The 26,374-nt window shown below is 43.7% G+C and overlaps 1 protein-coding gene across 1 annotated transcript in view; it reads left to right on the top strand.

The window, feature by feature from the left end:
• The window catches only part of Ltbp1 (latent transforming growth factor beta binding protein 1), a 399,918-nt gene that overhangs the window by 52,276 nt on the left and 321,268 nt on the right, over window positions 1-26,374 (top strand). Inside the window, exon 3 of the mRNA XM_051167245.1 lies at window positions 112-403. Within this exon, the coding sequence (XP_051023202.1) occupies window positions 112-403 (292 nt within the window). The remainder of the gene's footprint in view (window positions 1-111; window positions 404-26,374) is intronic.

The raw sequence follows: 26,374 nt of genomic DNA, 5'->3' as shown, positions 1-26,374 counted from the left end.
ACTATCATGTTTTCCTTGGGGAACATCCAGTTGCGCTGTTAACCTTTTGGAAGAGCTGGTGAAGTCGGCTGTACTTTTCTTCAAAACCATGTGTTCTCTTGTCTCCCGCAGCGAGCTGTGTTCCACCATGCCAGAATGGAGGGATGTGTCTCCGGCCTCAGCTCTGTGTGTGTAAGCCGGGGACAAAGGGCAAAGCCTGCGAGATCACAGGGGCCCAGGACACCGTGCCACCAGTCTTTGGAGGACAGAATCCTGGGTCCTCTTGGGTCCGTCCTGAGCAAGCAGCAAAGCATACTTCAAGCAAGAAGGCAGACACCTTACCAAGGATCAGCCCAGTGGCCCAGATGACCTTGACCCTCAAGCCAAAGCCTTCAGTGGGCCTCTCCCAGCAGATACATTCTCAGTGAGTGTTTCATCCTGCTTCTGGCCTAAATGTATATTAGCTGCTCTTGAACACGGTGCTTTAAACGCCTCTCCTTGGCACTTTTGCAGAGATCTCTTGGACAATAATATCCTTCTTCTCTCTCAAGAGTTTTCATGTCAGAGTCATGTAGCAAGTCTCTTAAAGATACTTATTGATGAGTGACTTTACCCTAACTGTAAACCTTAGCAGGGCTAGGATTATAGTGGTCAAGGTTGGAAGGGAATAATAAGCATAATTGTTTGATTGTGGAATTGTACGTTTAAGAATTTTTTTCTGGTGTCTAGAGAGATGGCTCATCAGTTAAGAGTACTTCTTGCTCTTCCAGAGGACTTATGGGTTCAGTTCCCGTCACCCACATGTTGCCTCACAACTGTCTGTAGCTCCAGGTCCTGGAATCTGACGCCTTCTTCTGGACACAGGCATACATGCATGCAAAATCCCAGTTACACATACAATAAAATAAAAGTGATAAGAAATGTAATAATTTTTTTTTGGATGGGGTAATTTAGAGTTCTGAAACAGTAGTTTAAAAGGAAAAGCATGCATGCAGTTTTTTTTTTTTTTTTTTTTAAGGAGAATGAGAGAGCTAGGGACGTAGGTTTGTGTAGAGGAGTCAGGAGGTGACTGCTCAGCCTCAGCTGCAGGTTGAATGAATGTATCCACTCTGTGCACCGCACGGCGTCTCACAGTTGCCATGCAGGCCCATTTTTGGTGAGTGAGGTTGCTTTCTATTTATGGGGACTTCTTTTTTTCTTTCTTTCTTTCTTTCTTTCTTTCTTTCTTTCTTTCTTTCTTTCTTTCTTTCTTTCTTTCTTTCTGTTAGAGAGCACTGAATACCATGTGAACTCAGGGGTAAGAAAAATTGTCCCTGACCTCCTTCAACTTTGGTGACAAGCAGCCCGAAGAGGGGCCCATGTCTAACTGTCTCCTCTTAATGAGCAAGTACACATGAATAATAAGACGCTGAGGTTAGTACAGCGATCACTTGTCATCTGTGCAGGAATGTCAAATACAGGAAGCCCCCAACTTAAAAAGGGACTTGACCCCGGTTCATTTGTAAGTCACTTGCTTGGAATTTAGAAAGCATTTCCCCCATGGAGACAGCTCTGCCACGTGGTGATTAGCGTCCAGTGAGCCCACAGAGGTCATTTGAGCTGTTAAAAGCCCAACCACCCTTGTTCATCCTTCTCATTTGAATTGGCCACTTACTATTTTTCAGACCTGGTCTCTTAACGTCTTTCCTTTTCTCTTCTCTCCCAAATATCTTTTATTTTTCCTATTTTTTCCTCCTTTATTTCTTCTTGTAATATAAGACTTAAGTTCTGTCACGGGCTGGGTGGAAACCTGAGTTTTGATAACACATTTTATATCTCTTGGTGAGAAGCAAGGTGTCCTCAAGGTTCCTGACTGTCAGGTATTGGTTTAAAAGTTTCAAACAAGTCACCACTTTATAATTCACACTGAGTCCGGAATGTGGGTTCGAAATATTAGAAGCCAATTCCATTTTTTACAGAGGAGAAAAATCAGCTTTAGAGTGGTTCAGTTGTTCATAGGTTTTGTTTTTTGTTTTTTGTTTTTTTCAAGACAGGGTTTCTCTGTGCAGCAGCTCTGACTGTCCTGAAACTGTCTTTGTAGACCAGGCTGGCCTTGAACTCACAGAGACCTGCCTGCCTCTGCCTCCTGGGTGCTGAGATTAAAGGCGTGCGCCACCAGGCTTGGGCTCTGTGTCTGGCTTTGACATGGACACCGGGGCTAGAACTCAATTCCTTAGGCTTGCATAGCAAGCGCCTTACTCAGTGAGCTATCTCCTGTTCCGTTTTTTTCAGCATTTTTTGTTTATTTATTTGTTGTATTTATTTTCTAAAAAAATGCTTATATTTTTAATTATTTTAGAATCTCATATACGTATATGATGAAATATGATCATATCCATCTACCGTGTTCCTCTGGGCCCCTTCTCCTTCAGACCGCTTCTTCCCCAAGATGTCTCCTTCCCGATGCCCTCTCCTCCTCCTTCTTCTTCCTCTTCTTCCCTTCTTCTTTTCCAAATAAATGTACTAAGTCCAGTTAGTGCTACTCATATGTGCGTAGGTGGAGAGCCACCCACAGGAGCGTAGGTAGCCTACCAATGGCCACCCACTCACAGAAGGGTTCTATTTCCTTCAGCAGCTTTCAACTGCCAGGATCTCCAGGGCCCGGGGTTGGCCATGCAGTCTCCTCCCCAGCCTATGCTGGGGTCTTTGCTGGCTTGCTCCTGTGCAGGTAGCCATAGTTGTATGCGGCAGCCGCATTAAACTCCAAAGACATACATACAACAGGCCTCCCTTTCTCCAGCTCTTATACTCCTCCCACCTGCTCTACGTCCATGTTCCTTGAGCTGTAGTGGTAAGTGGGGGGAATTAATAAATATGTCCCCTTTACAGCTGAGCACTCAGTCACCTATGCTCAGCACTCTGGCCAGTTATTGAGTGCTGCATGTTGGACACAAGGCTCCCTGGTGCATGCTGAGAGTATCCCAGGTCGATAAACGTTTAGAAGGCAATTTGTCAGCCATTTAGAGCATATAGCAGCCATTCTTAACTTGTCTAGAGCCAGGCTGTGGCCTGGATGGGCTTGCTCACCTCTTTCTCCTGAGGTTAATAGTGACGATTTTGGTGCTAGAACACAGATGTGACTGTGTGTGTCCCTGGAATGATTTATATCCTACGTGGACATCTCCCTTCTAGCATTGCTCTGATCTTAAGAACAAAATATAATTTTGCCTTGAATTCTGCTTTGGCAGTCAGGAGTCAGGTTACAGTGCATCGTTACAACTTTTCCCCCAGCCTTATTACTCTGTGAACTGTAAAGCAAATTATAAGAAATGTAATTCAACTTGACTATCACCAGCTTCCGTTTGGCTCTGACTCTCAGTGATGCTCACGGGTAGATGGTTTGCAGGCCACTTGACAGATAACACTAAGGGAGCAACTTAAAAAAAAAAAAACCCATTTCTGTAGAATGGGCATTGTGATTTAGAGGAGAGTGTTCTGAGAGGCCAGAGCTGGCTTCCGTTCTACCTGGGCCTGGGCTGCTACAAAGGCAGCGAGCATCCTTAGGTAAGCAGCTCCAGGTTCTGCAGCTGCTGGGTCCCCATCGGAGCTGTCTCTTGATTCAGTGTGTACCTATGGGGTTGAGATGGTTTATTCTGGAGCCAAATATGAAATGACCATGACCTGTGAACACAGATTTTGGTGACTCCAAATTCCATGTTCAACCTGGAACCTTTTACTGAGCTTTCATAGTAACAAAAATAAAGAAAGAAATCTTTTATATCCACTGTCTAAAGTAGTAAGCCTCGATCATGGGTTCAATCAGTTTTCATTAGTACACCTGTGTAGGGAGACATCCTCTTAGTGGCAAGGGTAGTGCCTGAACAAATGCACTCTTTTCGGAAACTCACAGTCTGCAGAGGACAGAGGACTGATGAGTGGATGCTGCAAAAAATTTAGTGCTGCAGAGAACAAAAAACTGCAGATAGTGACCCAGGAAAGCTGGGAGGGTTTGAGGTGAGTCGGGTAGTTGTTGGACAAAACCCCAGGGGTGGTGATTAAACAAAGGCCTATGGGAGGTGAGGACAGGAGGCTTATAAATGTTAATACAAGGGCTTGGGCAGAGGCCTAGAGACTGGAGTGTGCCTGGAGAGTTCGAAGAACAGCTAGGCTGGACAAAACTGTTTTGTTTAAATGACACAGACTAAGGGCCCTGTGGGAGCAGGTACAGTAATAGATTAGATCAGGCAGGTGGGCATTTCACAGACTAGCTTTACCTTTAGCTCAGTTGGTTTTAGGGAATTTGACGTTGAGTCAGATACCCACAAAGCTCCTTAGAGACTTGAAGGAAGAAGCAGCTGTTTCCTGATGTTGGTGTGTCGGAAATGTGGAATCCTGGCATGCTCTCCGGAGAAGGCAGGATGAGAACATGAGAAGTGAGCCAACTTGGGCATGCAGAACTGAGAAGGGCATTTCCAGAGAGGCAGCGGTTCAGGAGCCTGGTGTGTTAGTTGTCTTTTGTAACTCAGCAGCTTGAATCAACAGACATGTCTTGATGGACAGCGCGTGTGTCAGGAATTCTGTAAGCCTAAAGCTGTGAGCTCTGGCAGGGTCTCTCCTGATGTGGCAGACAAGCAGTGAGTAGGGGTGGCCATTGCCTGAGGCTTGGCTGATACTGAGCTGTCTACTGCCAGGAGAACTCAGTGCCAAGGTTTCTAATAGAAAGCATCAACTTTGACACAGGAAGCTTTATCCTTCCCTCTGTGGACTTCATAGAGCTCCTCAGTGCCCTCCGGCATGGCTGCTGACGTCTGAGTGACCCTGGCGCTGGAGAACAGAGGGAAGCCAGGGCACCTTTGCGTAGTGCATAATGTGACAAACTCTCACTGCTTAGAAGTAGGGAGGAAGAGGTGAGACACATGCACGCATTTAAAAATGGTGTGGTTGGGGTTAGTTGTCAGCTTCACAGAGTGTAGAAATCACTTGGGAAACAGGCCTCTGGGCATGCCAGTGTGGATTATCTTGGCTGCATAATTGAGGTGGGAGGGCCCCCACCCCCACCCACTGTGGGTGGTACTATCCTCTGCCTCAGATCCTGGATGGTAGAAATGGAGAGTGGGAACTGAGCAGTGGAACACATTTACTGCTCTCTGCTCCTGATGGAAGATGTGATGCAAATGGCTGCTTCAAGCTCCTGCCATCTTGACTTTCCTGCCAAGGTGGATTTCCCCGCCATAACTTCTTCCTCAAGTTGCTTTGGTTAGAGAACTTTAACACAGCAACAATAAAAGAGACCACACTAAGGCTATGGTTTGATATGAATGAAGAACAGTGGCCATGCAGACGTTAAAGGCTGCATGAAAATGAGATTATTGCATAACATCTCATAACCCCCGAATAGAGAAACAAACAAATAAAAACCCACAACAAAAGTAAAGGGAAGAGAACTTTTACAGTTATAAAAACTGAAGAAACTCATTAGCCAGTCGCAATTGTTGGGTCCCACTTCTGTCATCATTCAAACACCCTGCACATAAATGGACTAAGATGGCTTATGGGACAATCAAGGAAATGTTAATGCTGACTAGAAATCTAAAAAGATAGGTTTGGATTTGAGGAGCTCTGATTATGGCATCAGAGGAAGATGATATTGAAATGCCCCCCATGAAGGTGGTCTGTGCAGTGACTATGGTCATCTATGCAGTGTCTACATACTATCTATGGCCATCTAGGTGATGTCTGAGATTTGAACCACAGAATCCAGTGGGTGGAGGTTTATGGGAGCTCAAGATCAGCTATGACATGATAGTTTTTGATGCTGAGTGATGGGTTACATGAGGGTTTCTCACAAAATTCTTCTTATAGTTTGGAAATATTTTTGTTATAGATCAATTAAAAAAAAAAAACCAAGAAAGTTTCAAATAGGAGAATGTCCCACCTTTTCTTGTCCTCTGGAAGCTGCATGTACCAGGGCATCTGCAGTGCATTAGAGCCAGAGGTGACTGCTGTGGGCTTGTTAGCAGGTAAGACAGTCATGGCAGTTCATTGTATAAACTTGGGCACCTGGCTGACCTTACAAAGAGACCCAGGTGTGGCCTGGGACATATGGGACATGTAAGAAAGAGGATGTGGGACTGTGAGTCCTGGTGAGTTTTCAAGATCACCTTGTTCTGGGCAAGCGTTTGGTACTCGGCTTGAAAAGTGGGTCTGCGATGGAGCTTTGGGATGAAATAGTTGAGATTATACTCTGAATCCCACTAATGACTCAGACAAGTGAGTGTCAAGAGGACAAGGCTTGTTACTTGGTTTGGAAAGACTGCATTCTGGAAAAGCCACTGCCATGGTTTGGAGTTTCATTCTCAATTTTCCATGAAATTTATCCCTGTGGTGTTGCTATTTCTGATCCTCAGTGGCACATCATAGCCTCTGCAAGAGCTGAAGAAGTGGCCAGATGACACTTTTTCCTGTACCCGAATATTTGTAGTCACTTCAGACTCTTTGTGTGTGTGTCTGTGTGTGTGTGTGATTCATGTGCATGTGGTGTGTGTGTGTGTGTGTGTGTGTGTGTGTGTGTGTGTGTATACAGGGTTTTCACCAGGCTGGAACTCAGTAAGCAGTCTAGGATGGCTGAACCCCAGGGCTCTTCTTGCTTCTGCCTCTCTAGTGCTGGCATTACAAAAAGGCCAGCATGACCAGATGATGATGATGATGATGGTTTAACGTGGGTTCTGTGGGGATCAAATTCAGGTTCTTGTGCTGATAAGGCGAGTGCTTTTCCAACTGAGCGCCTCTCCTCTCAGCACCAAATTTCTTTAAATACATTATCTAGCTCCTAATTCTGGAGTAAACCTTAGATCACTGCCACACTAGCACCCTATAGATGTGAACTGTCCATGTCACCCCACAACAGCTGCTGTTAGACTGTAGGTCTGGCTTTGGTTCTTATGTGAGCAGGTGATAACATGCGCACACTAAGGCCGTAGTAGTAATTTACAGAGGAGCACCAGTCAAAAACGGTTCAGCTTTCCCTCACTTTTTGTTCTCTCTCGTTATCACAAACACATTGCTGTTTTCAACTCTCAGTGCCACTAAGAAGGCTTACTGGACTCTTGTAAAATGCCCATTAAAAAAAAAATCCTTGTTACTCCTGATGGGTGACACAGGCACTGGCCATGGGAGCCTGACACAGAGCTCAAAGGGACATTGTTTATTTGCTTGGTCTGTTGGTTGTTTGGGGAATGTTGGTACAATGAGCACAGCTTTGCCCTTGGCAAAGCTGTTATCTCTGCTCTGTGAGGAGGAAGCCCGTATGGAGGAGACAATGTACCCAGTCCCCCTCTTTTAGCCTGAGCAGGAAGTCTGGTTTCACTCAGGATATGGATGTCAAATCTATCTAGAGGCCTCACATGCAGCTGAGTCTTTTCATTTTCTGTGGTAATGGCTGGGCGGTTTCACAGTCTCTTGGTACCCTGCTGTAACAAAGGAGGGTGCTTAGCTGGTCTGGAAAAACTATATTTTCTCATTAATGACACTGATAATTCTCTTTCCTGTCACCTTCCTCTAGTGGATGGGATGAAGGTAAAAGAAGCAATTTTGAACGTGTTCTTTTAAAATACAGAACTGACTCGAAAAGTGTTCTATATTTACCGAGTGAGTTTATAGCATGCCAGAAAACTTCTAAATATAGAGGAGGTCTTGTGGAAGTCCACGCAGAGGGACGCCTTCTACTTTTAAAGTTCTTGAGACATGAGTACTTGACGTTTATCTCTCGGGTTGGCTGACAAGAAGCGCTGAGTGATGTCCCCGCCGCTGTGAGGGTGGAGGGGGATGCCGTGCTTCAGCTCTGTCAGGTCCTGCCTTCCTGTGCTTGGAAATCTTCAAAACAGGCCTGTGCTTTGCTACCAATGGGTATGTGACACCTTCGCCCTCTCTGCCGCCAACAGTGGCAGCTGCGGCCCAAGAGTTTCTTCTCTTTATTTGAGCTTTTGCACACTGACCTGAAGCTCCACGGAGTCTTCCCTGGTTTTGCATTGTGAACAGTTGCTATTGGTACCTTGAGCGAACTTACTAAAACAGATAAAAAAAAAGTTTTCAGCTCATGAATTGCTGCTCTCCCAAAACACGATCTCTCCAGACCTGTAGCGGACCCTGCTTAGCGTTGACCCCTGGCCCAGGCTGCAGAGCTGAGCCTTTCCCCGTGTTTCTGTTCTGAGCTTCTCTGTGCTTCTAACATTCCTGCTACTTCCCTACGAAGTTTCTCTTGTCTACACACGGAGGTGTACCCAGGGGCTTCAAGAGAGACTTGTGTAATGTTAACATATATTTTCTGAAAAGCTAGGCCTGGCAGCACACAGCTACAGTCCCAATGCTACGAGGTGGATCCCTTGAGCTTGCGGGCCAGCCATTTTAGCCAGTCCGCGAGCTTCAGGTTCGGTGAAAGACACTATTTAAAAAAAAAAAAAAAAAAAAAAAAAAGGAAAGAAGGGGCTTGAGAGATGGCTCAGGGGTTAAGAACCCTGGTCTGTTCTTCCAAAGGTCCTGAGTTCAATTCCCAGCATCCACGTGGTGGCTCATAACCATCTATAAATGAGATCTGGTGCTCTCTTCTGGCCTGCTGCCTCACATACAGGAAGAATACTGTATAAATAATAAATAAATAAATCTTAAAAAAAGAAAGAGGAAAAGGTAGAGGGACTGAGCAGCTAAGAGGTTCTCTTGGAGAGGATCCACGTTTGATTCCCAGCAGTCTGTAACTCCATTTCCAGGCATTCTTATACCCTCTTCTGGCCTCTGTTGGCAACTGCACCAATATGGTGCACTACATACATGTAGGCAAAACACACACACACACACACACACACACACACACACACACACACACGCCCCTTAAAAATAGTGTTGATATGATAGAGAAAGACAATGACATTGATTGCTGTAATAAGCATTTACATCTTCTTTTCTGCTTTTGCCTGGAAAACTAAGGTGTTGATAAAGATGAACCCCTGTCCTCAGTGTTCCATGGATACTTAACAGTGCTGAAGTCACCTTCTCCCTGGGATGGTACTGTTGGTATGTGTAAAGTCCCAGACACTTTGATGCTGAGCCGACATTCCTTTTTGTACTTCATCTGCCTGACAAGTCTGTGAGGCAGATGCAGGACTTTGCTGTCTGCTTGATGATGCAGAAGAAGAGGCAAGATGCCACAACAGGCGAAGGACTCAATCCAAGGACTGTGGCGCTCATCTCAAGGTCCCCTTGGGCTAAGCACTAAGTATTTGAGCCAATGATTGGCTTTATCATCATAAATGTGTTGTCTCACCTTTCAAACATGAAGTGACATGGGACTTATGAGCAAAAGTGTCTGTATACTGCTGTGCCATCCATGTTAAAGAGCAGGGCATTCCAGCACAGCCCACTGTTCTATACCTTTGCTCTTTCCCCAAGGGACGTCTCTCACGTACAGAGTTGTATATGACTGTGCGCCCATTTTTGAATTGCCTGCAGGTAACACCGTGAGTTTCCCACCCAGTGTTATGCCTGGGATATATCTGTGGCTATGTGGCTGTGGTTGGCTCTTTTATATTGCCAATGATTATTTCACAATGTGTGTCTACCACATCTTTTATTTATTATAGTCTTGGAGGATATTTTGAGTTTTTCTAGTTTTTTTTTTTTTGCTCTTTTTTAAGAAATATTTAGTTATATTGAAGAATAAGTGACAATAATTGTGTATATACAGCATTCACTGTGATACTTTGATGTGTTCACATTATGGAATGATTACCACAAGCAGATAAATTTTCATATCCATTTCAGAAATTCCTATTTTTCTGTCTGTGATAAGAATATCTAAGAATAACTATTTAATCACTTTCCAGTATACAGTATGGTATTAACTGTAGTTGCCTGGCTGTTAGATGACCATGCCCTTTTCCATTCTGAATAACTACAATTTTGTGCCTTCGGCCAATGTTTGGTTTTTATGAGAACTGTTATTTAGGTGTAAATGCATGAGGACGTACAGAAGATTTCTGCAGGGATGTAGAAACATAGAGTTTGGGAAGGACTCCAGGTTCCATAAAACTAGCCTAAAGTTTGCTCGTGTTGTTAATTGGTGCTGAAAGGTATTTTGTTTGAGAAAAATAGGTTTGCCTGTGGGCGGGGAATGCTAACGTAATTTTTTTCTTTTCTTATTTTTTTTCTGATGTGTTGTGTATGTGAGTGTGCTACTTATCGATGTGTGTGTGTGTGTGTGTGTGTGTGTGTGTGTATTACTGCACCCCACTGATCCTCCTGATTCTGCCCTCTTACAGCTCTGGAGTTATAGGTGCACTCTTGGCCACACCTGGCAGTTTCCTCCTCCTCTCCCCTTCTCTTCCTTCTTCCTTTGTATCCCCCCCACTTCCTCCTCCTGCTCCTCCTTCCTTCCTCCTCCTCCTTCCTTCCTCCTCCTCCTTCCTTCCTCCTCCTGATTCTCCTGGTTTTGTTTTAATGTGGGTGCTGGGATCTGAACTCAGGTGCTCTTGCTTATGTAGCAAACGCTCTCACCCAGGAGCCATCTTGCCAGCTTCTGAGAATGGAGTAAAGGAAGTCTTGAGACAGACTTTGAAGGAAGAATAGAACGTAAAGTGGAGATGGGAGAGATGGATGACAGAGTAAGGAAGGCCACTTGTTCTTTGTGCCCTTAGCACACTGCTAGACCCATGAGAAAAGAGTGGCCTAAAGAAGTTTGGTAAAAAAAAAAAACAAAAAACAAAAAACAAACAAACAAACAAACAAACAAAAAAAACCCAAGAACTGCTTTGGCTTAAATTCTGGTCAATTACGTTCAAAACTCAAACGTTTTCAGCTGAAAAGGGCAAGTGCTAGTTTGGGTACAGTCTGTTCCCCGACTTAATTGCTAGAGATTGGCACAGTGGTGTGATGGCAATAGCAGTGTTCCTGAGTGTCTGTTCTCATTGCTTTGGGGTAGGTGTTGTATTAGTTAATCTTTTCAAAAGAATGTGCAATAGATACTATTTTTGTTAGTCTGGTTTATGCTGCTATAGCAAAATACTCAAAGCTGAGTAATTCATAGAGAAAAGAGATTTGTTTATAGCTTCGGGAGATGATAGCCCAGGATTGGGTAGCCATGTAGGTATGGAGGGAAGAGGCGAGGAAAATGATCAGCATGGAGAGAAGGCGCAAGTGAGTGAGCCAGAGCTGCTTTGTCACAGCCCTTCTTCTAGGAATAAACCTAGTTTCTTGACACCAAATATAGCCTTAATAGAATGAATCCAATCTCTTAAGAAAAACATTAGTGCCCTCACAAGGAAGATTCTTCAGGACTCCACTTCAGGACTCTCACAGGTCCTCCATTGTAGCTCCATTGCACCCAGGACGTGGGGCTCAGCACAGACTAATCACCTCCAAACTGTAGCTATTATTCCCACTTTATGTGACGCAGCAGCTCAGGTGCTAAGGGATTAAGTCATTTGTCTGAGGCACTCACCTATTACTACATGTGACCTCCAGACTCAAATTTAGGCAGTCTGTGAATATAGCCTCTAAACTGTGCATTTGCGTTAGTTCCCTGTCATAAATCCCTTGGTGCCAGTGTGGCCGTAATCTTTGGGCTGCGACTGCATGATTGATAGGCAGCATTACAATGATGTTGATGTTGATGCTTGCTGCTGGCATTGATCACATCGGGAATTAAGTTCTTCCTTCCTTTTGAATGTGCTTTGCTAACTATAGCTACAGTCACGAATCCGAAGTGTCCTTGAACTTAGACTGACCCCTGCTCCCTTGCTTCTTTTGCCATAAGACTTAGAAAAAATGTGTAGGCTAACATTTAAGACTAAAATTGCATGGCCGTTCTCAGCCTCAGAATTGCCTAAAATAAAGACTCTAAAGGGTGGGCATCTTGGGTGACATGGGTGTGGAGCGAATGCCAAGTCCCGTAAAATATGCAGCAAGTTGGAATTACAAACGGCGCTCACTAACATGCACGGTGGGATGTGCATTTCACCTAGTTGTCTTTCCTGAAAGGTGTTAGAGTCGATCAGGCTGAGATGCCAGGCCTCATGGACTTAGAGCTAAGAGCTTCTAAGTGGGAGGATTGCCTACATAAGCTTTAAGGAGAAGAGAAACCTTAGACTCACTAATCTAGGGGGAAAATGCCTCTCGTTATTCAGGTCTGCTATTTTTGGAGGAGATGTTTATTTGTGTATGTGTGACAGCAAGAGAAGCCAGAAAGACCAGGTGCAATCAGATAGCAGATAGGATGTTTTATGCTATTGGATAGCGTGACGGAAATTTGGGAGAATTCTTTCTTGGTGGCCAGATGATACAGGGATAATCAAGATCCCCTCTTGGGGTTCTCAGTGTCACAACAAAATAAAGTAATTTAACAGTGGACTCAATATAAACCCAAGGCCAGTTAGATTTGAATCAAAGGCAGCGTGGAGCAGGCAGGCTGTAAAACTCAGTAGCTGCATGGAGGAGGACGAGTGAGAGGAGATGGGGAAACGCCATGTTGTTTGAGCCACTGGCATAGAGGCACCCACGGCATGACAGCAGACAGTCAAATGGTGGGGGATGGGTCAGTCCAAAGGGTGAGAAAAAGCACATTTAGGTTCTGGATAGCATTCCAAAGAAAAGTCAGAAAACAGAGAAAAGAAAAAGTTAAACCTTTTGGAGTTGGCGGGTCAGTCTAACAGAGCCTCATGGTGGCGTGTAGACACTATGCTGGGGGCAGGAATCCTGGGAGGGCAAAGGAGAGTATTTCCCTGAAAGGACAATTAACCTTTCTATCTCTTTAACTGTGGCTTAAGGTGGAATGGTCTTTGGCCAAGAGATTGACCTGGTCCAACTGGAGTGTTAGGTCTCTGCCTAGGCCACGCATTCTATTCTCATGTGACAAAGTTTTTTCCTGGGGAAATGCAACCCATACACCTACTCATCCCACACAGGGATTCCACAACTAAAGTATGGATACTACCGAAGTCCAATGTGGTAACGGATGGCTTTTATTGGGCTTGTATGGTGTGATTGAGGAACTTTCCTCCAGGATGGAATGTTTCTGTCCTGGAGGAAACTCATGCAACACCAGTTTCTCCAGAATGGGTCTTTATTGTGACTCTAACAATAGGAAGGAGGGGTTCTGGGGCTGTCTCCTAGACTCCTATAACTTGGGACTCTATGAAGAATGATGGATGTAAACCTGAGCTTGTAACTAGAGAGTCCCCCATGGCCAAATCTGTTTCTCCTTGCCTTAAGGGTATTGGCTGTCTTCTCAGAAGTGAGGGTCCAATATCCTATACATGGGGTGGAGTGGGGTCTGACTTCCTGGTCGCATCTGGTGATCTTTCTACTGGTCATTGTCAAGGTCACAGCAGTTCCTTGTCCTGCCAGCTCTTTCCTGATGTAAGCAGGAAGATTTTGCTCATAAGCCACCACTGAGTCCTCTAGCTAATGTATATATTCTGCAGATCTTGGTCTCCAAGGAGAATATTCCCTGAAACCTCAATTGGTCCCTGCAAGGGGCCCTCTCAGCATCTTGCATGCTTCACCCCTTTCATAGCATTCATTTGGACTTGTATGCAATTTCTTCTGCCTGCTTAGGGCTTATGTGGTGAGTGATGTTAACGACTCAGAAGAATTCAAATGTTGGCAATGCAGATATTGATCAGCCTTCTAGGCTGCCTCACTTTACCCAGAGGGATGCCAGGAGACCCGTCCAGGGAATGACTGACAACAGGCAGAAGTTGACTCAGCCTTTCACTCCATTGTTTATTCCAGGGTTAGTAAGTACTTCGGCTTGGAGTCGCATCCTTGTGCCATATTGCTAGGTGGTGATGTCTTTATCTATGTCCTTAGATGTCCTGAGGGTTCTTCGTTGGTCAGACCATAGTTACTCTTCTGGGTCTTGACACATAGTAAAAGCAGAGCTGGACAGCCCCTCACTTGGAGAGCCATGGACACTGACACTGTAAACTCATTTTACGAGCTTGAAACTTCCTAGTGCTTGTAAGTATTGAGTTACTATTGATTTGAACCTTGCCACATTTGGCTCAAGCTCCTGGAACACCAACAGGGATGACCAGGCATACTTGAATTATTTGTCACTAGAGTTCATGTGATTTCAGACTTACATCACTTAATGGAATTAGCTCCACAAACATACTGAAGTACTGTTTGATTGGTGTTGTATGTATGGGCAGAATCAGCCCCAGGTGCTTATCCCTTTGAAGATTAATATTTAAGCACAATGGAAAATAGAACGAGAATTAGGCATCATTCCCCCTCTCCACTTTCCAGAACTTTCTACCAATGCAAACCATAATGTTTTATACTGTGGTGTGCAAGTGGTATGAAGGAGGACTCTGAATGCCCTGCCCAAGGTGACTCTGATGGGGAGTCACAGAGCTGGGGCTTGAGCCACACCCCCAGACTGTTTACCCCACAGCCTTTCATATATCACCCAAGACTCTTTTAACCAAAATGATGGGAAGGGGGAAGACTAGGTGTGGCATGTCTCATTCGTAATCCTAACACTTGGGCAGCAGAGGCAAGAACATTGCCAGTATGAGGCCAGCTTGATCTACACAGTGAGATCCTATTTCAGAACCTAACAAATTCAAGGCAGTATTATGAAATCACCAGCACCACCCCCCTCTCAAAAAAGTGTGGAACTCTGAACATTTTTAGTGGTTTTGTGAATCTCAAATTGTTGGACAAAACATTTTTTAAAAAATTTTCCAAACAGTTAAAGATTCACTGAAAACATAGTCTGTTTTGTTTTATCACACATTCAGAATTTATTAAAAAAAGAAAACAGAACAAAATGAAACCGAGCCCATTTGGGGGCTTTCTTTGACACAGACATGGCTTTTGCATGTTCAGAGTTCTGACTTTTTCTTGTCTTGGTGTTGGTATTTTGTTAGGCGCTTGCCTTTGGAGAGTTGATGGACAGCAGCTAAATTGAGGCATCTTTCTTTCTTAACTTGTTCAGAGTCTCTTTATGTGGTGTCTAATCCTTCCTGATTATGTTTCTAGGAAGGACGTTCTTAACGCTTAACAGGAAGATGACATGGACATGGTGTGATTAGGGTACTAAGAAAAGTTATCAGGGAGTGCTATGGAGCAGTCCCCTCCCCTCCCTGCTTTGGGAAGTCCCCCCCTCCCTCCCTCCCATCCTCCCTCCTTCCCTCCCTGCCTGTCTGCCTTGGATTTCTTTGGCCCTTATTTATCTTCTGGCTTAACTAAGCTATTTTGAAGGAGAAATCTGTTTTCTAAAGAACCCCGTTTCCATGTAATTAGGTGGACATTTCACAACTTAATTGCCTTACTGTTTTGAAAGGTGACCTGTGACCCTAAGCAATTAGGAAATTTAGCATGCATATTATGAGCATTCTCTGTGAATACTTTACGATCCTGATTAATTTCTTTACCACCGTGCTGCTCTATACTGATCTGAGGTACTGAGCTTTATGGGATTGTGCTACTGACATATGTACATATGGACATCAGGCTATTTCAGATTTTTAAAAAGAACCAGGTGGGCACTGAAAAATCAAGCTTCAATAAATCAAATAAATGACAGGTTGTGAGGTTTTAATGGTTTTGCATATTTTTGTGAGATGTTATGAGAATAATTTTAATTTGTATTTTTAGATTTTCTTTTTAGTGAGGCTGAACATTTCATGTTTTAGACTATAAGAGAATTTACTTTGTTAATAGTCTGCTAATATTCTTTACAATGGTCTCTATTATCTGTTAATTTTTATTTGTAAATGCTGTTTTTATATTAAAGAAACTTTACCATTAGTTACCATTTCAAGAGTTTTTCAAAGGAGAGACTTTAATGAAAAGAATGTTATTGAATTTCTTTTTTTTTCTTTTCTTTTTTTGGCCTGGCCTCTGAATTCTGAGCCCACTTCCTGATGAAGAAACATCATACATTGGATTTTTTAAAAAAAAAATCTCTATTTACCCACAAAGACGTAATGCAGTTTATTTACTCACTGACTAGGTAATTTCTTTCAGAATTCTTTCATGTTATTAGAGACTTTGACTTACATAGAAATGAATCTTTGTTTTTCATATTTAAAAGCAATTATTTATGTGTGTGTGTGTGTGCGCGCGTGTGTGCATGTGCGTGTGTGCGTGCGTGTGTGCGTGCGTGTGTGCATGTGCGTGTGCGCGCGCGTGTGTGCATGTGCGCGTGTGTGTGTCTGCGTGTGTGTGTGCAGACGTGTGTGAACATAGCGATGTCAGAGTGCAACTGTTGAGAGTCACTTCTCTCATCCACCTTGTCGAAGCAGGATAGGTCTTATTTCTGCTGCTCTGCGCACTTGGGGGTCATTCTCCTCTCTGTGCCTCATGTCTCATAGTAGGTGGGTTCAGGGACTGGACTGAGGTTGCCAGGCGTGTGCAATTGGGTCTCTCCTGGAGCCATCTCACCAGCCGTATACACACAAGTGTTTATCTGCTGTGGAGCCTGTAATTTTCTAAGTCTAGATGATTTCATTCATTTCTAATTGGTTGCCTTAATTTTGGCTCATCACAGTGATGGTAGAATCTCACCTCCACAATACAGATTTTCAACTTTTATTTACTTATTTGCTTTTATTTTTGTTTTTTGAGGCACAGTTTCCCTATGTAGCCCTGGCTGTCCTGGAGCTCGCTCTGTAGACCAGGCACTTGCCTCTGCCTCCCAAGTTCTGGGATTAAAGGCATGCATCACCACTGCTGGGCCAGATTTTTAACTTTTAATAGTTGATTCATTCATGCCCCCCAGAAGCATGTGTTGAGTGTCACCCATATGCCAGGTACTGGTCTAGGCACGTCAGTTGACGGGAATCAAGATAATATATCTGGCAATACTGATGACTATAGGGCAGTCCTAATTAACTGCTGGCTAAAAAGTAGGCCCCTGTTACACATTCTATAGAGAAAGAGGAGGGGCTGGAGAGATGGCTCAGAGGTTAAGAGCACCGACTGCTCTTCCAGAAGTCCTGAGTTCAATTCCCAGCAACCACATGGTGGCTAAAAACCATCTATAATGGGATCTGATGCCCTCTTCTGGCCTGCAGGTGTATGTGCAGGCAGAGCACTGTATACATAATTATAAATAAATAAATCTTATAAAAAAAAAAAAAAGAAAGAAAGAAAGAAAGAGGAAAGGGGAGATCTGTAGGGATTAGAGTAAAGAAAAACGGACCAGACTCTGCGGAATTAGGAGATGCCGGGAAGAGACTGGGCTTTAACTATCAACTGCAGTAGCTATGAGTGTGTTGTTTCCATAGCCCTGTTGGGAGATCACTCTCTTCAGCAAGAACTGAACAACAGTAGCAAGTGAGGTTGGGTGGAGAGACCCCTGCTTGGATGTCCTCGACAGGTAGCCAGCGGAGTCTTAGAGAAGCAGGAAAAGGCCCACACCACAGCCTATAAAGAAATACAAGAGTGACTTGTGTGATGCCTCATCACTCATGACAGAAGACTGGATGGATGATGGGCACACCCCAGAGAGAGATGGCTGGTGGGCCTACTTTATAGCCAGCCTGCCTCTCACAGGAACGGATTGAGAAAAAAAAGAATTCAGGCTAGTGATACAGGAAAACTTCTTTTGGGTCCAAATTAAGAACTGTGTGCCATCTTTGTTTGTTTGTTTTTGTTCAGGGTTAAAGAAAAAATTACATAGAGCTGGATGCAGTGGTGCACACCTCTGGTCCCAGCACTTCAGGGAGTCAGAGGCAGGTTGATCTCTGTGAGTTGGAGGCCAGCCTTGGTACAGAGTGAGTTCCAGGACAGCCAAGGTTACACAGAGAAACCCTTCCTCAAAAGCCAAAGCCAGACCATCCAGCGTTCTGTTTACTGTCTCTGGCTCCCTGAATAGATGGGGAGTACAGGTTTGTCTGATTGCTTCCTTTTCATTGCCCTACTCTGGCCCTGAGCTCAAACTCACCAATCTGAGTCAAAACCAGGTTTAACTTCCTCCTCTGGATCTTTGACCACATATGTTTTTTGGCCTTAAAGGAGTCATATTATCTCTGCCCCTTCCAATATACATCTCCAGGTGTTCTCATGTTAAGCCAGAATTGGCCTACTCACCTGTAGTCTTCCTCCTCCATTAGCGGCCAGAGCCTTGGTTTACATCCTTTGTGATGTCTTCTCAATGAATTGGAAATGAGCCCTTTACCCCTGGCCTATTCTTCTATAATAATCCACCTGTTGCACGTCTCTATTCCTATCCGTTAATATTTAAAACAGTTAGATATAAACCAACAATAAAGTATGAAACAGAGAGTACATATTTACTTTGTGACATTTATTCCTAAGTACTGTGGTTTGTGTTTCAGATGTGGCATGCATTTGTTTAATTATCTGTTAAGGCCTAAAGTTGCCAGGAAAGTTTTTATGATTTGGCTCTGTGGGCGATTCAGTTCAAGTGACATCTACATGATAGAAATAACGGTATTGCCTCAGAGTTGGAAACACTTTCCAAACCTAGTGCGAAAGTGGTGTTTCTTAAAAATAAAAAACAAAAGTCACATATATTCATGTTCAAATTAATTTGGGATATTCATAAAAAAATAAAATAAAAAGATGATCAAGCTTACAGCCATATCCTCTGAACTGAAATCTTCCGTCCTGGAAGGAGCTTCATTAACTCTCAGGAAGTAAATGAAACTTAACAAGATTGGGGAAGTAAACACACTGTATAAGTCTTAGGGAATCCCTGCAGTTTAGGAGAATCACAAGGCCCCACCCCGGATTCCATGAGCAGTAATAGTTGCAAGGGAAAGGAATGGTCAAACTGCTTGCAGATATAAGTTGTCCTCGTGCTGGTGTGGGCTTTCCAGTGATGTGGGTTGCCTTTGCGCCATCCACACTCCTATAATGAACTCACTATTCATTAAGCTAGAGTAGGGGGGGGGGCACTTGTCTCTTTGGTGTTTTGTTAGTACCTTGTTTGGGGTAGAAAGACGTTTGTTTATGCTTCCCAAGAAAGTCTCACGGCAAAAGTGCTGTTAGGAAGTCTGTGACAAAAACAAGTAAACAACAAAGGAAAATACCGAAAGAGTTGGGCTTCCAATCTCACATATATCATTATTTCATATGTGCCGGTACTATGCTGACAGCTAGTGTAAATATTAAAAATACATTTAAAATAAAAAGTAAGGGATAGCTGGGATTTATATTTCTTCCCCTCATATTACTTCTAGGGTAACTTAAATAAGTAAATACAGCTATTTTTAATTTAATTAATTAATTAAGTTTTTCAAGACAGGGTTTCCTCTGTGTAGCCTTGGTTGTTCTGGAATCTCTCTGTAGACCAGGCTGCCCTCAAACTCATAGAGACCCATCTGCCTCTGCCTCCTGCATGCTGGGATTAAAGGTGTGCACCACCACTGCCTAGCTTCTATATTTTTAAAGATTTATTTTTATTTTATGTGGAAGAGTTTTGCTTATGTGTACACATGCCCACTGCATGCATGCCTGGTGCCTATTGAGGCTGAGAGAGGACGCTGGATTCTCCTGGAACTGGAGCTGTGGACAGTTGCAAGTTGCCTTATTCATGCTAAGAACTGAATCTGGTTCCTCTACAAGAATAGAAAGTGCTGACAACTTCTGAGCCATCTCTCTGGCCCCTGTAGCTACATTTTTAAAGGACAAAATACATGTGATTCTATGTATACCTTCTAATCAATTTCACATATTTGACATACTCGGTCAAAGCCTAGCTCCGGTGCTGATGGACCTGCAGTCAATAAACAAGTCATTTACTGAATCCTTCCCTATGTGTACCAGGCCCAGTGTCGAATCACAGATGTGTATGTGAGGTGTAACCAAACGGTTTTACAAACTCTAATTGCTTCTAGATACCTCACTGTGGCCCGTATAGGCAGTTAGGTGAGAGAAGTGAAGAGCTTTCTGCCACATCAGCAACACAGCCGCGGTAGTTCAGGGATTTATAACCAAGGTAGGGCTTCGCAGGGAGGGACTTTGAGACTATTTGCTGCTCCTTCCCAGGGCGAGCAGTCTCTGAAGGCTTAAGTGGATGCACTGAGCTGGCTTCCTTTTGTATGGAGACACTGCCTCTAGCGGCGAGGACAGCAATGCACCCTCGGAAATAGTGCAGGACCCGGTGCTGTCTTGAAAGTGTTTTGCTTGAAAAGGTTTTTGCTGTCTGCTGTCTAGCAGATCCTGAATGAACAAAACACTTCAGATAGCTTTGGGTCTATTCTGCATACAGGCAGGACTGTAGTGGCGTGCCTCAGAGGACCCAGGAGTTACCAATGCGGTGTCATAAACCTGCTTTCCATGGGTCTTTCAAGGGTTGCTGGCTATTTTTGGTCCAGAGCTCTGAGGGCCATAGGATGCATTATGGTTTGTATAATAGCTATCCTTGATGGCTTGTAGGTCACTCTCAGGGCATCTTTTTCTCTATTCCTTTCTTTCCCTGGATTGTTTCTGAGGTCCTAACTGCATGGAGTTACACATGTATAGAGTTAAAAGACAGACAATGTTTGATAGTTGGTTGCTTTGTATTTTACTGCTAAAATTTATTTACTTCCCAGATTGTCTTAGAATCAATGAAAATAGAAACGGATCCCATCAATAGCCTCTGAGAACACCACTGATTGTCAGTGTGATTAAGATAGTTGAAAGTTTAAGTCTTTTAAGCTAATACTTAGCATAATGGTAGAATTATTGAGAAGTGGTTTTGTTTTGTTTTGTTTTGTTTGTTTGTTTGTTTTTTGGTCAGCTGGACTGCTTGCTACTGTGGGTTTCGTCATGTGAATGCATATGAACTATTTATAAACCTGCTTAATGCAGTCGTGCTTTAATGTTCAGATGGTAGAGTCTGTGTGGATCCCAAAATGGATTCAGTATTCTACATCATGTTAAGGATGATGACAAGCCATGGGAGCGTAGGACAATGCTGGCATGTTTTCAAAGACATTCCTTCCCAGTCTGGATACTGTAATAAACACAACTGCAGTTGTTCAATTCATCATACACACAATGTGTGTTACACTTTGGGAGTGGTTTTTTTTTTTAATTCCTTTTATTTTCTCTCTTTCGTCCTCTTTTTTTTTTTTTTCTTCACTCTAGTTTTAGAGGATTACATAAGAACCAGAACTACTATCTATCTGGTAAAAACAGAAGTTAAGCTTGGCCTTTTCTTTTAAAAGAGAGAGAGAGAGAAAAAAAAACAAAAACAAAAAATCTAGCGAGAACTATTGCATACACACACAACCTGTGAATGTCCGCAGCGGTCACAGCTTGCAAAGGGGCTTACGTTAAAAACCGTGGGAGCATTTGCACTTATTACGATTTCGCTAGTGAGCAGCAGGTGGCAAGCTTCGCTTTTCAGTGTCCCTCGGTCTTTTTTTTTTTTTTTTTTTTTTTTGAAATACCACAGGATGCCAAGATTCGAAGAGGGTGGTTTGAGTCCACTGGAACATGTCACTTCTTGGCAGCGCAGCAGCCTTGAACCACCTCCTCTCCTCACGGCGGGTCATTGCCTTTCTTTGTTGGCCTTTGGTTCCCCTTGTCGCACATGGATAGGAATTGATTCATATGAGCAATGCTTTCTTCTCCTGTGATTTCAGCAACATGTTCCTAATAGAGAAAATAAATTAGAAACAAATGAGTTTAGGGCAGGTCCCATCTGATTTATATGGATTTGGTTTGTCATTTCATTTAATAATAAATTGTGTGTGTGTGTGTGTGCACGTGTGTGTATTGTTTTTGCTTTAAATAACACAACAACAGCAACAATCCCCTACCCCCCAAAAAAACCCCACTAATCACTTCTAACTAGCTAAGTACTTTGCTGTGGAAGCAGTAAGTGGCTCTGAATTGAGTTCTAGGAAAATATTTGAAAAAGATAGGAGAAAAATGCACTCCAAGACCAGAATGGCAAATGAGCTCTGTTAAGCTCTGCCATGTGTTTATTCAGATTTTGAATGGGTGGTGCTAAGCTGGGTGCATGCACTCCTCAGTCACTAGGCCACTGAGCTCCGCCCCACACTCTAGGGTTTGATTTTAAGTCTAGAAAAGAGTTTACACGAGGAGAGAAGACTCATGAAAAGGCAGGCACCGAATCCTTCTAGAGTCCGTTTGTTTGTACTTTTCTTTATTAGATGTCACATTCTAGATTATTTAAAGTGTTGTGAAATAAATAAAATAATGGGGGAAAAAACCCCAGATCACTGTGTTTATGAGTCTCTGAATGGTCAGCATCAGTTCTGTGCTCAATTAACTTTCCTAAGCTTTTTGTTAGACTTGAGTTCACACGGGGTATATTTTACATCCATTTGTTTTGCCTATGTTCTTGGCTTTTTTTTTTTTCTGCTACGGCTCTGCATTTTAAGTTTTTCTCTTTCAAACATACACTAGAAACGGATACATAGCGTATCAGCATAGTATAAACACCAGGCTCTTGTATCTACTTCCTAAGCGAGACCCCTAGTCACTTTCCTAGAGGCCTGCTGTGTGACCCTTCATGATGTTCTTATCCTGTTCTTTCCCTGGAAGTGGTTCCTGCCAGTCATCACCTGCTCCACAGATATGCAGGCACTTTAGAACCATGTAGGGATGGTTCCACAGTATTTTAATAGCAGGTTTTGGCTTTTAACCAAGTAGAATCTTATTCCTCATGTAGGTGGTGTTCAGTGTGGGTCTTTGTCTGTAGATGGAGGACACAGTCCCTCCCGGTAAGCTTTGTGCTTAGAAATAGGTGGGTGTGCCCACTGCTGACAATAGTCTACAAGACCATAGACAAAATGTGTCAAGGGCTAGTTCTTTGCAGAGACACATTCAAAGAAAACCACACAGACGTTAGGCCAGAAGGTGTCAAAAGCTGGCTCTTTGAAAAAACGCCGTGAGTTTGAGGCCAGTCTGGTCTACAAAGCGAGTTCAGGACAGCCAAGATAACAGAAAAAGAGAAGGAGGAGGAGGAGGAGGAGGAGGAGGAGGAGGAGGAGGAGGAGGAGGAGGAGGAGGAGGAGGAGGAGGAGGAGGAGGAGGAGGAGGAGGAGGAGGAGGAGGAGGAGGAGGAGGAGAAACATATCATCAAAGCTGCCCTGGATTGATCCCAGAGGCAATATGACTCCTGTAATTTACATACCCTGTCTTAAAACCCAGGGGTCTCTTGGCAAACTCACCCCCCCCCCCTCGCCCCCTCCCCCGCTGTCCGCATGCGCACTCTCCACGCACAGTCTCTCATTTCTCCTTTTGTCCCAGCTCCCTGCCTTTGTCTCTTTTTTATCTTTAAGTTAGTTAGAACATTAGTGAATTAAAACCTAGCTCTTTGACTCTTGGCTGTTTTTATTTTGACCAAGCACGCTGGGTTATCTGGCCGTTTCTCAAGGCTGAGGCAACTATGCCCTCCCCACCCCCTCCGCACCGCTGCCCAACTTACCTCTCCCCGAGGCACTACGCGCGCCCTCAAGCTAGGGGATCTGACTGGAAAGCTCCCTCTGGGCCGAGGAGGCCTTCTGCGTGACCGTTCCTCAGGACAGAGCTTTCCTCAGCTAGCCTCCCGAAGGCTGCGGAAACCTCAGTGACTAGATTCTCAGCCCAGCTTCCCCGAGAAAGAACACGCATTTGGCGCCCAACCATAGGGCAACATCGCCATCTACTGTGAAATACTGGTCACGACAAAGGAGGGTGAGTTTTCCCAGGCCTAAAAAGGTTTAAAGGGGGGTGGGGGTGGGGGTGGGGTGGAGAATTTTTATTTTATATCTATTTTTCCTACTTTTCTCTTCCGGTCAGAGCCCTCGCATGGTTCCTGCCTGGCAGCCATCACCTGCTTCACAGATATGTAGGCATTTTAGAACCACGTAGGCATAGTTGTGTAGCATTTTGCTAGCAGCTTTTGGCTTTTTTACCAAGTACAGTCGTATTCCTCATGTAGGTGGTATTCAGCTTCCTAATTGTTCACCTGCTCTCATAGCACGTGAGTAGGAGAGGGCTGCTCCTCTTCTTGTGAGAGATAGCTGGGTTGTTTCCATGTCTGACCATTTACTGTAGTAGGTTATAGAGAACATTTTTGCACAAATCTTATATTGCGCATTGTTCTTACGAAAAGTTTTTATAAAACAAAACAGGGATCACAATGTTTCCCTCATGTTACGGATTAGTCTTGTCTCAGGAAACTTTTGTTTTAGATACTTATATTTTTGATGTGCTGCTCTTCCTGTAGGGATTTCTTACCAACCATGTTGCAGAGTTCTTCGGCTATGGTAGCCACACTAACCATGGTTTCTTCGTAACTGATAGTTATTTTTTCTCTTGTTGCTATAAAACCTTTTAAAAAAGATATATTTATTATTTATATAGTATTCTGCTCGAATGTGTGTCTTGCAGGCCAGAAGAGGGCACTAGATCTCATTATAGATAGTTGTGAGCCACTGTGTGCTTGTTCACCATGTGGTGAGCTCAGGAGAATAGACCATGCGCTTAACCTCTGAGCCATCTCTCCAGCCCCCCAAAACTTTTCTTTCACACTTTCTTTAATGCATGGGAAACTGACTTTTGACTGTGACATGACTTTCATTTCTATACGGGTTACCTGTTTCCTCAGCACTATTTATTGGCTGACGATTTCCCCATCCCCCCAGTTCATACGGTGTCTACTCTTCATTGTGCTCAGGTTCCATGTGTGTTTGAGTCCATTTCGGGTCCTTAAATCCTGAAGTACTGTTTTTTTTTTTTTTTTTTTTTTTCCCCTCTATCCTTGGATCGTGTGATGCTACTCCATTCTGCAACTGTGTATACAGCAAGACTCGGCAGGAAAGTTTTTGCTTTGGGTTCCTCTCTTGCAGCCGCTCTTTTGTTGTTTGTTTGTTTGTTTTTGTTTCAAACCTCTGCTGGGTGGAACCTCTCAGAAGACAACTCTGCTAGGCTCCTGTCTGCAAGCATAGCAGAGTATCATTAATAGTGTCACGGGTTGGTTCTCTCCCATGGGGTGGGTCTTGGGCGGGGCCAGGCATTGATTGGACATCCCCTCCATCTCTGCTCTAGCTGTTCTATCTCTATCCCTGCACATCTTATAGGCAGGATGAGTTTTGGATTGAAGTTTTTGTGGTGGGTGGGTTGGTGTTCTTTCCCCCTCTCTTTGGGGTCATGTCAACTTAGAGGCTGTCCTCCTCAGTCTCCATGGCTCCTGCTACTAGGAGTCTCACCTAGAGTTCTCCTCATATCCTCCCAGAGGCCCATCCTGACTTAGGTCTCCAGCTTGTCACAGAGATGCCCCCACCCACAGTTTCTCTTTTCTCTGCAGGTCTTCTGTCTTCTCTCCCCTTCTCCCCGGGTTGACCTCCACTTTTATTTCTGTCTGTGGTCTCTCTCCCTTACCTTGTTCCCTCTCTTCAACCACTCCCTCTGTCTCTCCTATTTTCCCTTCTGAGTGAGATGAAGCATCTTCCCTTGGGTCCTCCTTGTTACTTATCGTCTTTGGGTCTGTGCATTGTAGTATGTTTATCCTATGGCTAAAATCCATTTATAATTAAGTACATGCCATGTGTGTCTTTCTGGGTCTGGGTTACCTCACTCAGGATGATGTTTTCTAGTTCCATCCATTTGCCTGCAAATTTCATGATGTCTTTGTTTTTAGTAGTTGACCACTATTCCGTTGTATAAACGTACCACAGTTTCTTTATTCATTCTTTGGTTGAGAAACATCTGAGTTGTTTCTAGTTTCTGGCTATTATGAATAAAGCTGCTATGAACATAGTCGAGCAAGTGGCCTTGTTGTAGGATTAAGCATCTTTTGGGTATATGCCCAGTAGTGGTATAGCTGGATCTTGAGATAGAGCTATTTTCAATTTTCTGAGAAAGCGACTGGTGGCATTTCTTAAAGAGAATTTAGTAGTAATTTTGATTGGGATTGCATTGAAAGTTCCCCCTCTCTCCTGCTGTGTGTGCAGTGTTGAAGCAAATACGTACAAATTTGATTCTGTTAATTAATACACTCTGTCCTTGCATTTATTTAGGTTTTCTTTAGTTTATTTTAGTACATTTAAGTAATTTCTTTATACAGGTCTTACATATCCATTATGAGAGTTATTGGCCAGCATTTCCAGGCTGCAGTCAAAAGTGGCGTCTTTCCTAAAATGCCATTTTCAAATGGAAACGAGGCCCTGTCCTTTCCTTAGGTCGCAGCTTTGCTGGACTCACTATTTCCAGCATATTGCATCTTCTTCTGGGCTTTCTGTGGAGAATTAAGCCACGTGTACTGATGAAAGGATTCCTTCCCCTAATCTGCAGCTGTTGTTTTTGTGCCTTTCAGAGCCGGTTGGTTTTTCTGTTTCAGTACAAACATCAATAGCAGCAGTGGCACAGTTGCTCACTCTACATGGGGGGCTCTCTAGGGCTGTTATCACTGAGCGTCCCGTCTATTGGAAACTTCGGCAGACCT

This window comes from Acomys russatus, chromosome 1, assembly GCF_903995435.1.
Source record: "Acomys russatus chromosome 1, mAcoRus1.1, whole genome shotgun sequence".
In the NCBI taxonomy this organism is placed as follows: Eukaryota; Metazoa; Chordata; class Mammalia; order Rodentia; family Muridae; genus Acomys; species Acomys russatus.
The sequence above is the reverse complement of the archived record's forward strand: the minus strand, read 5'-3'. Positions and strand labels throughout refer to the sequence as shown.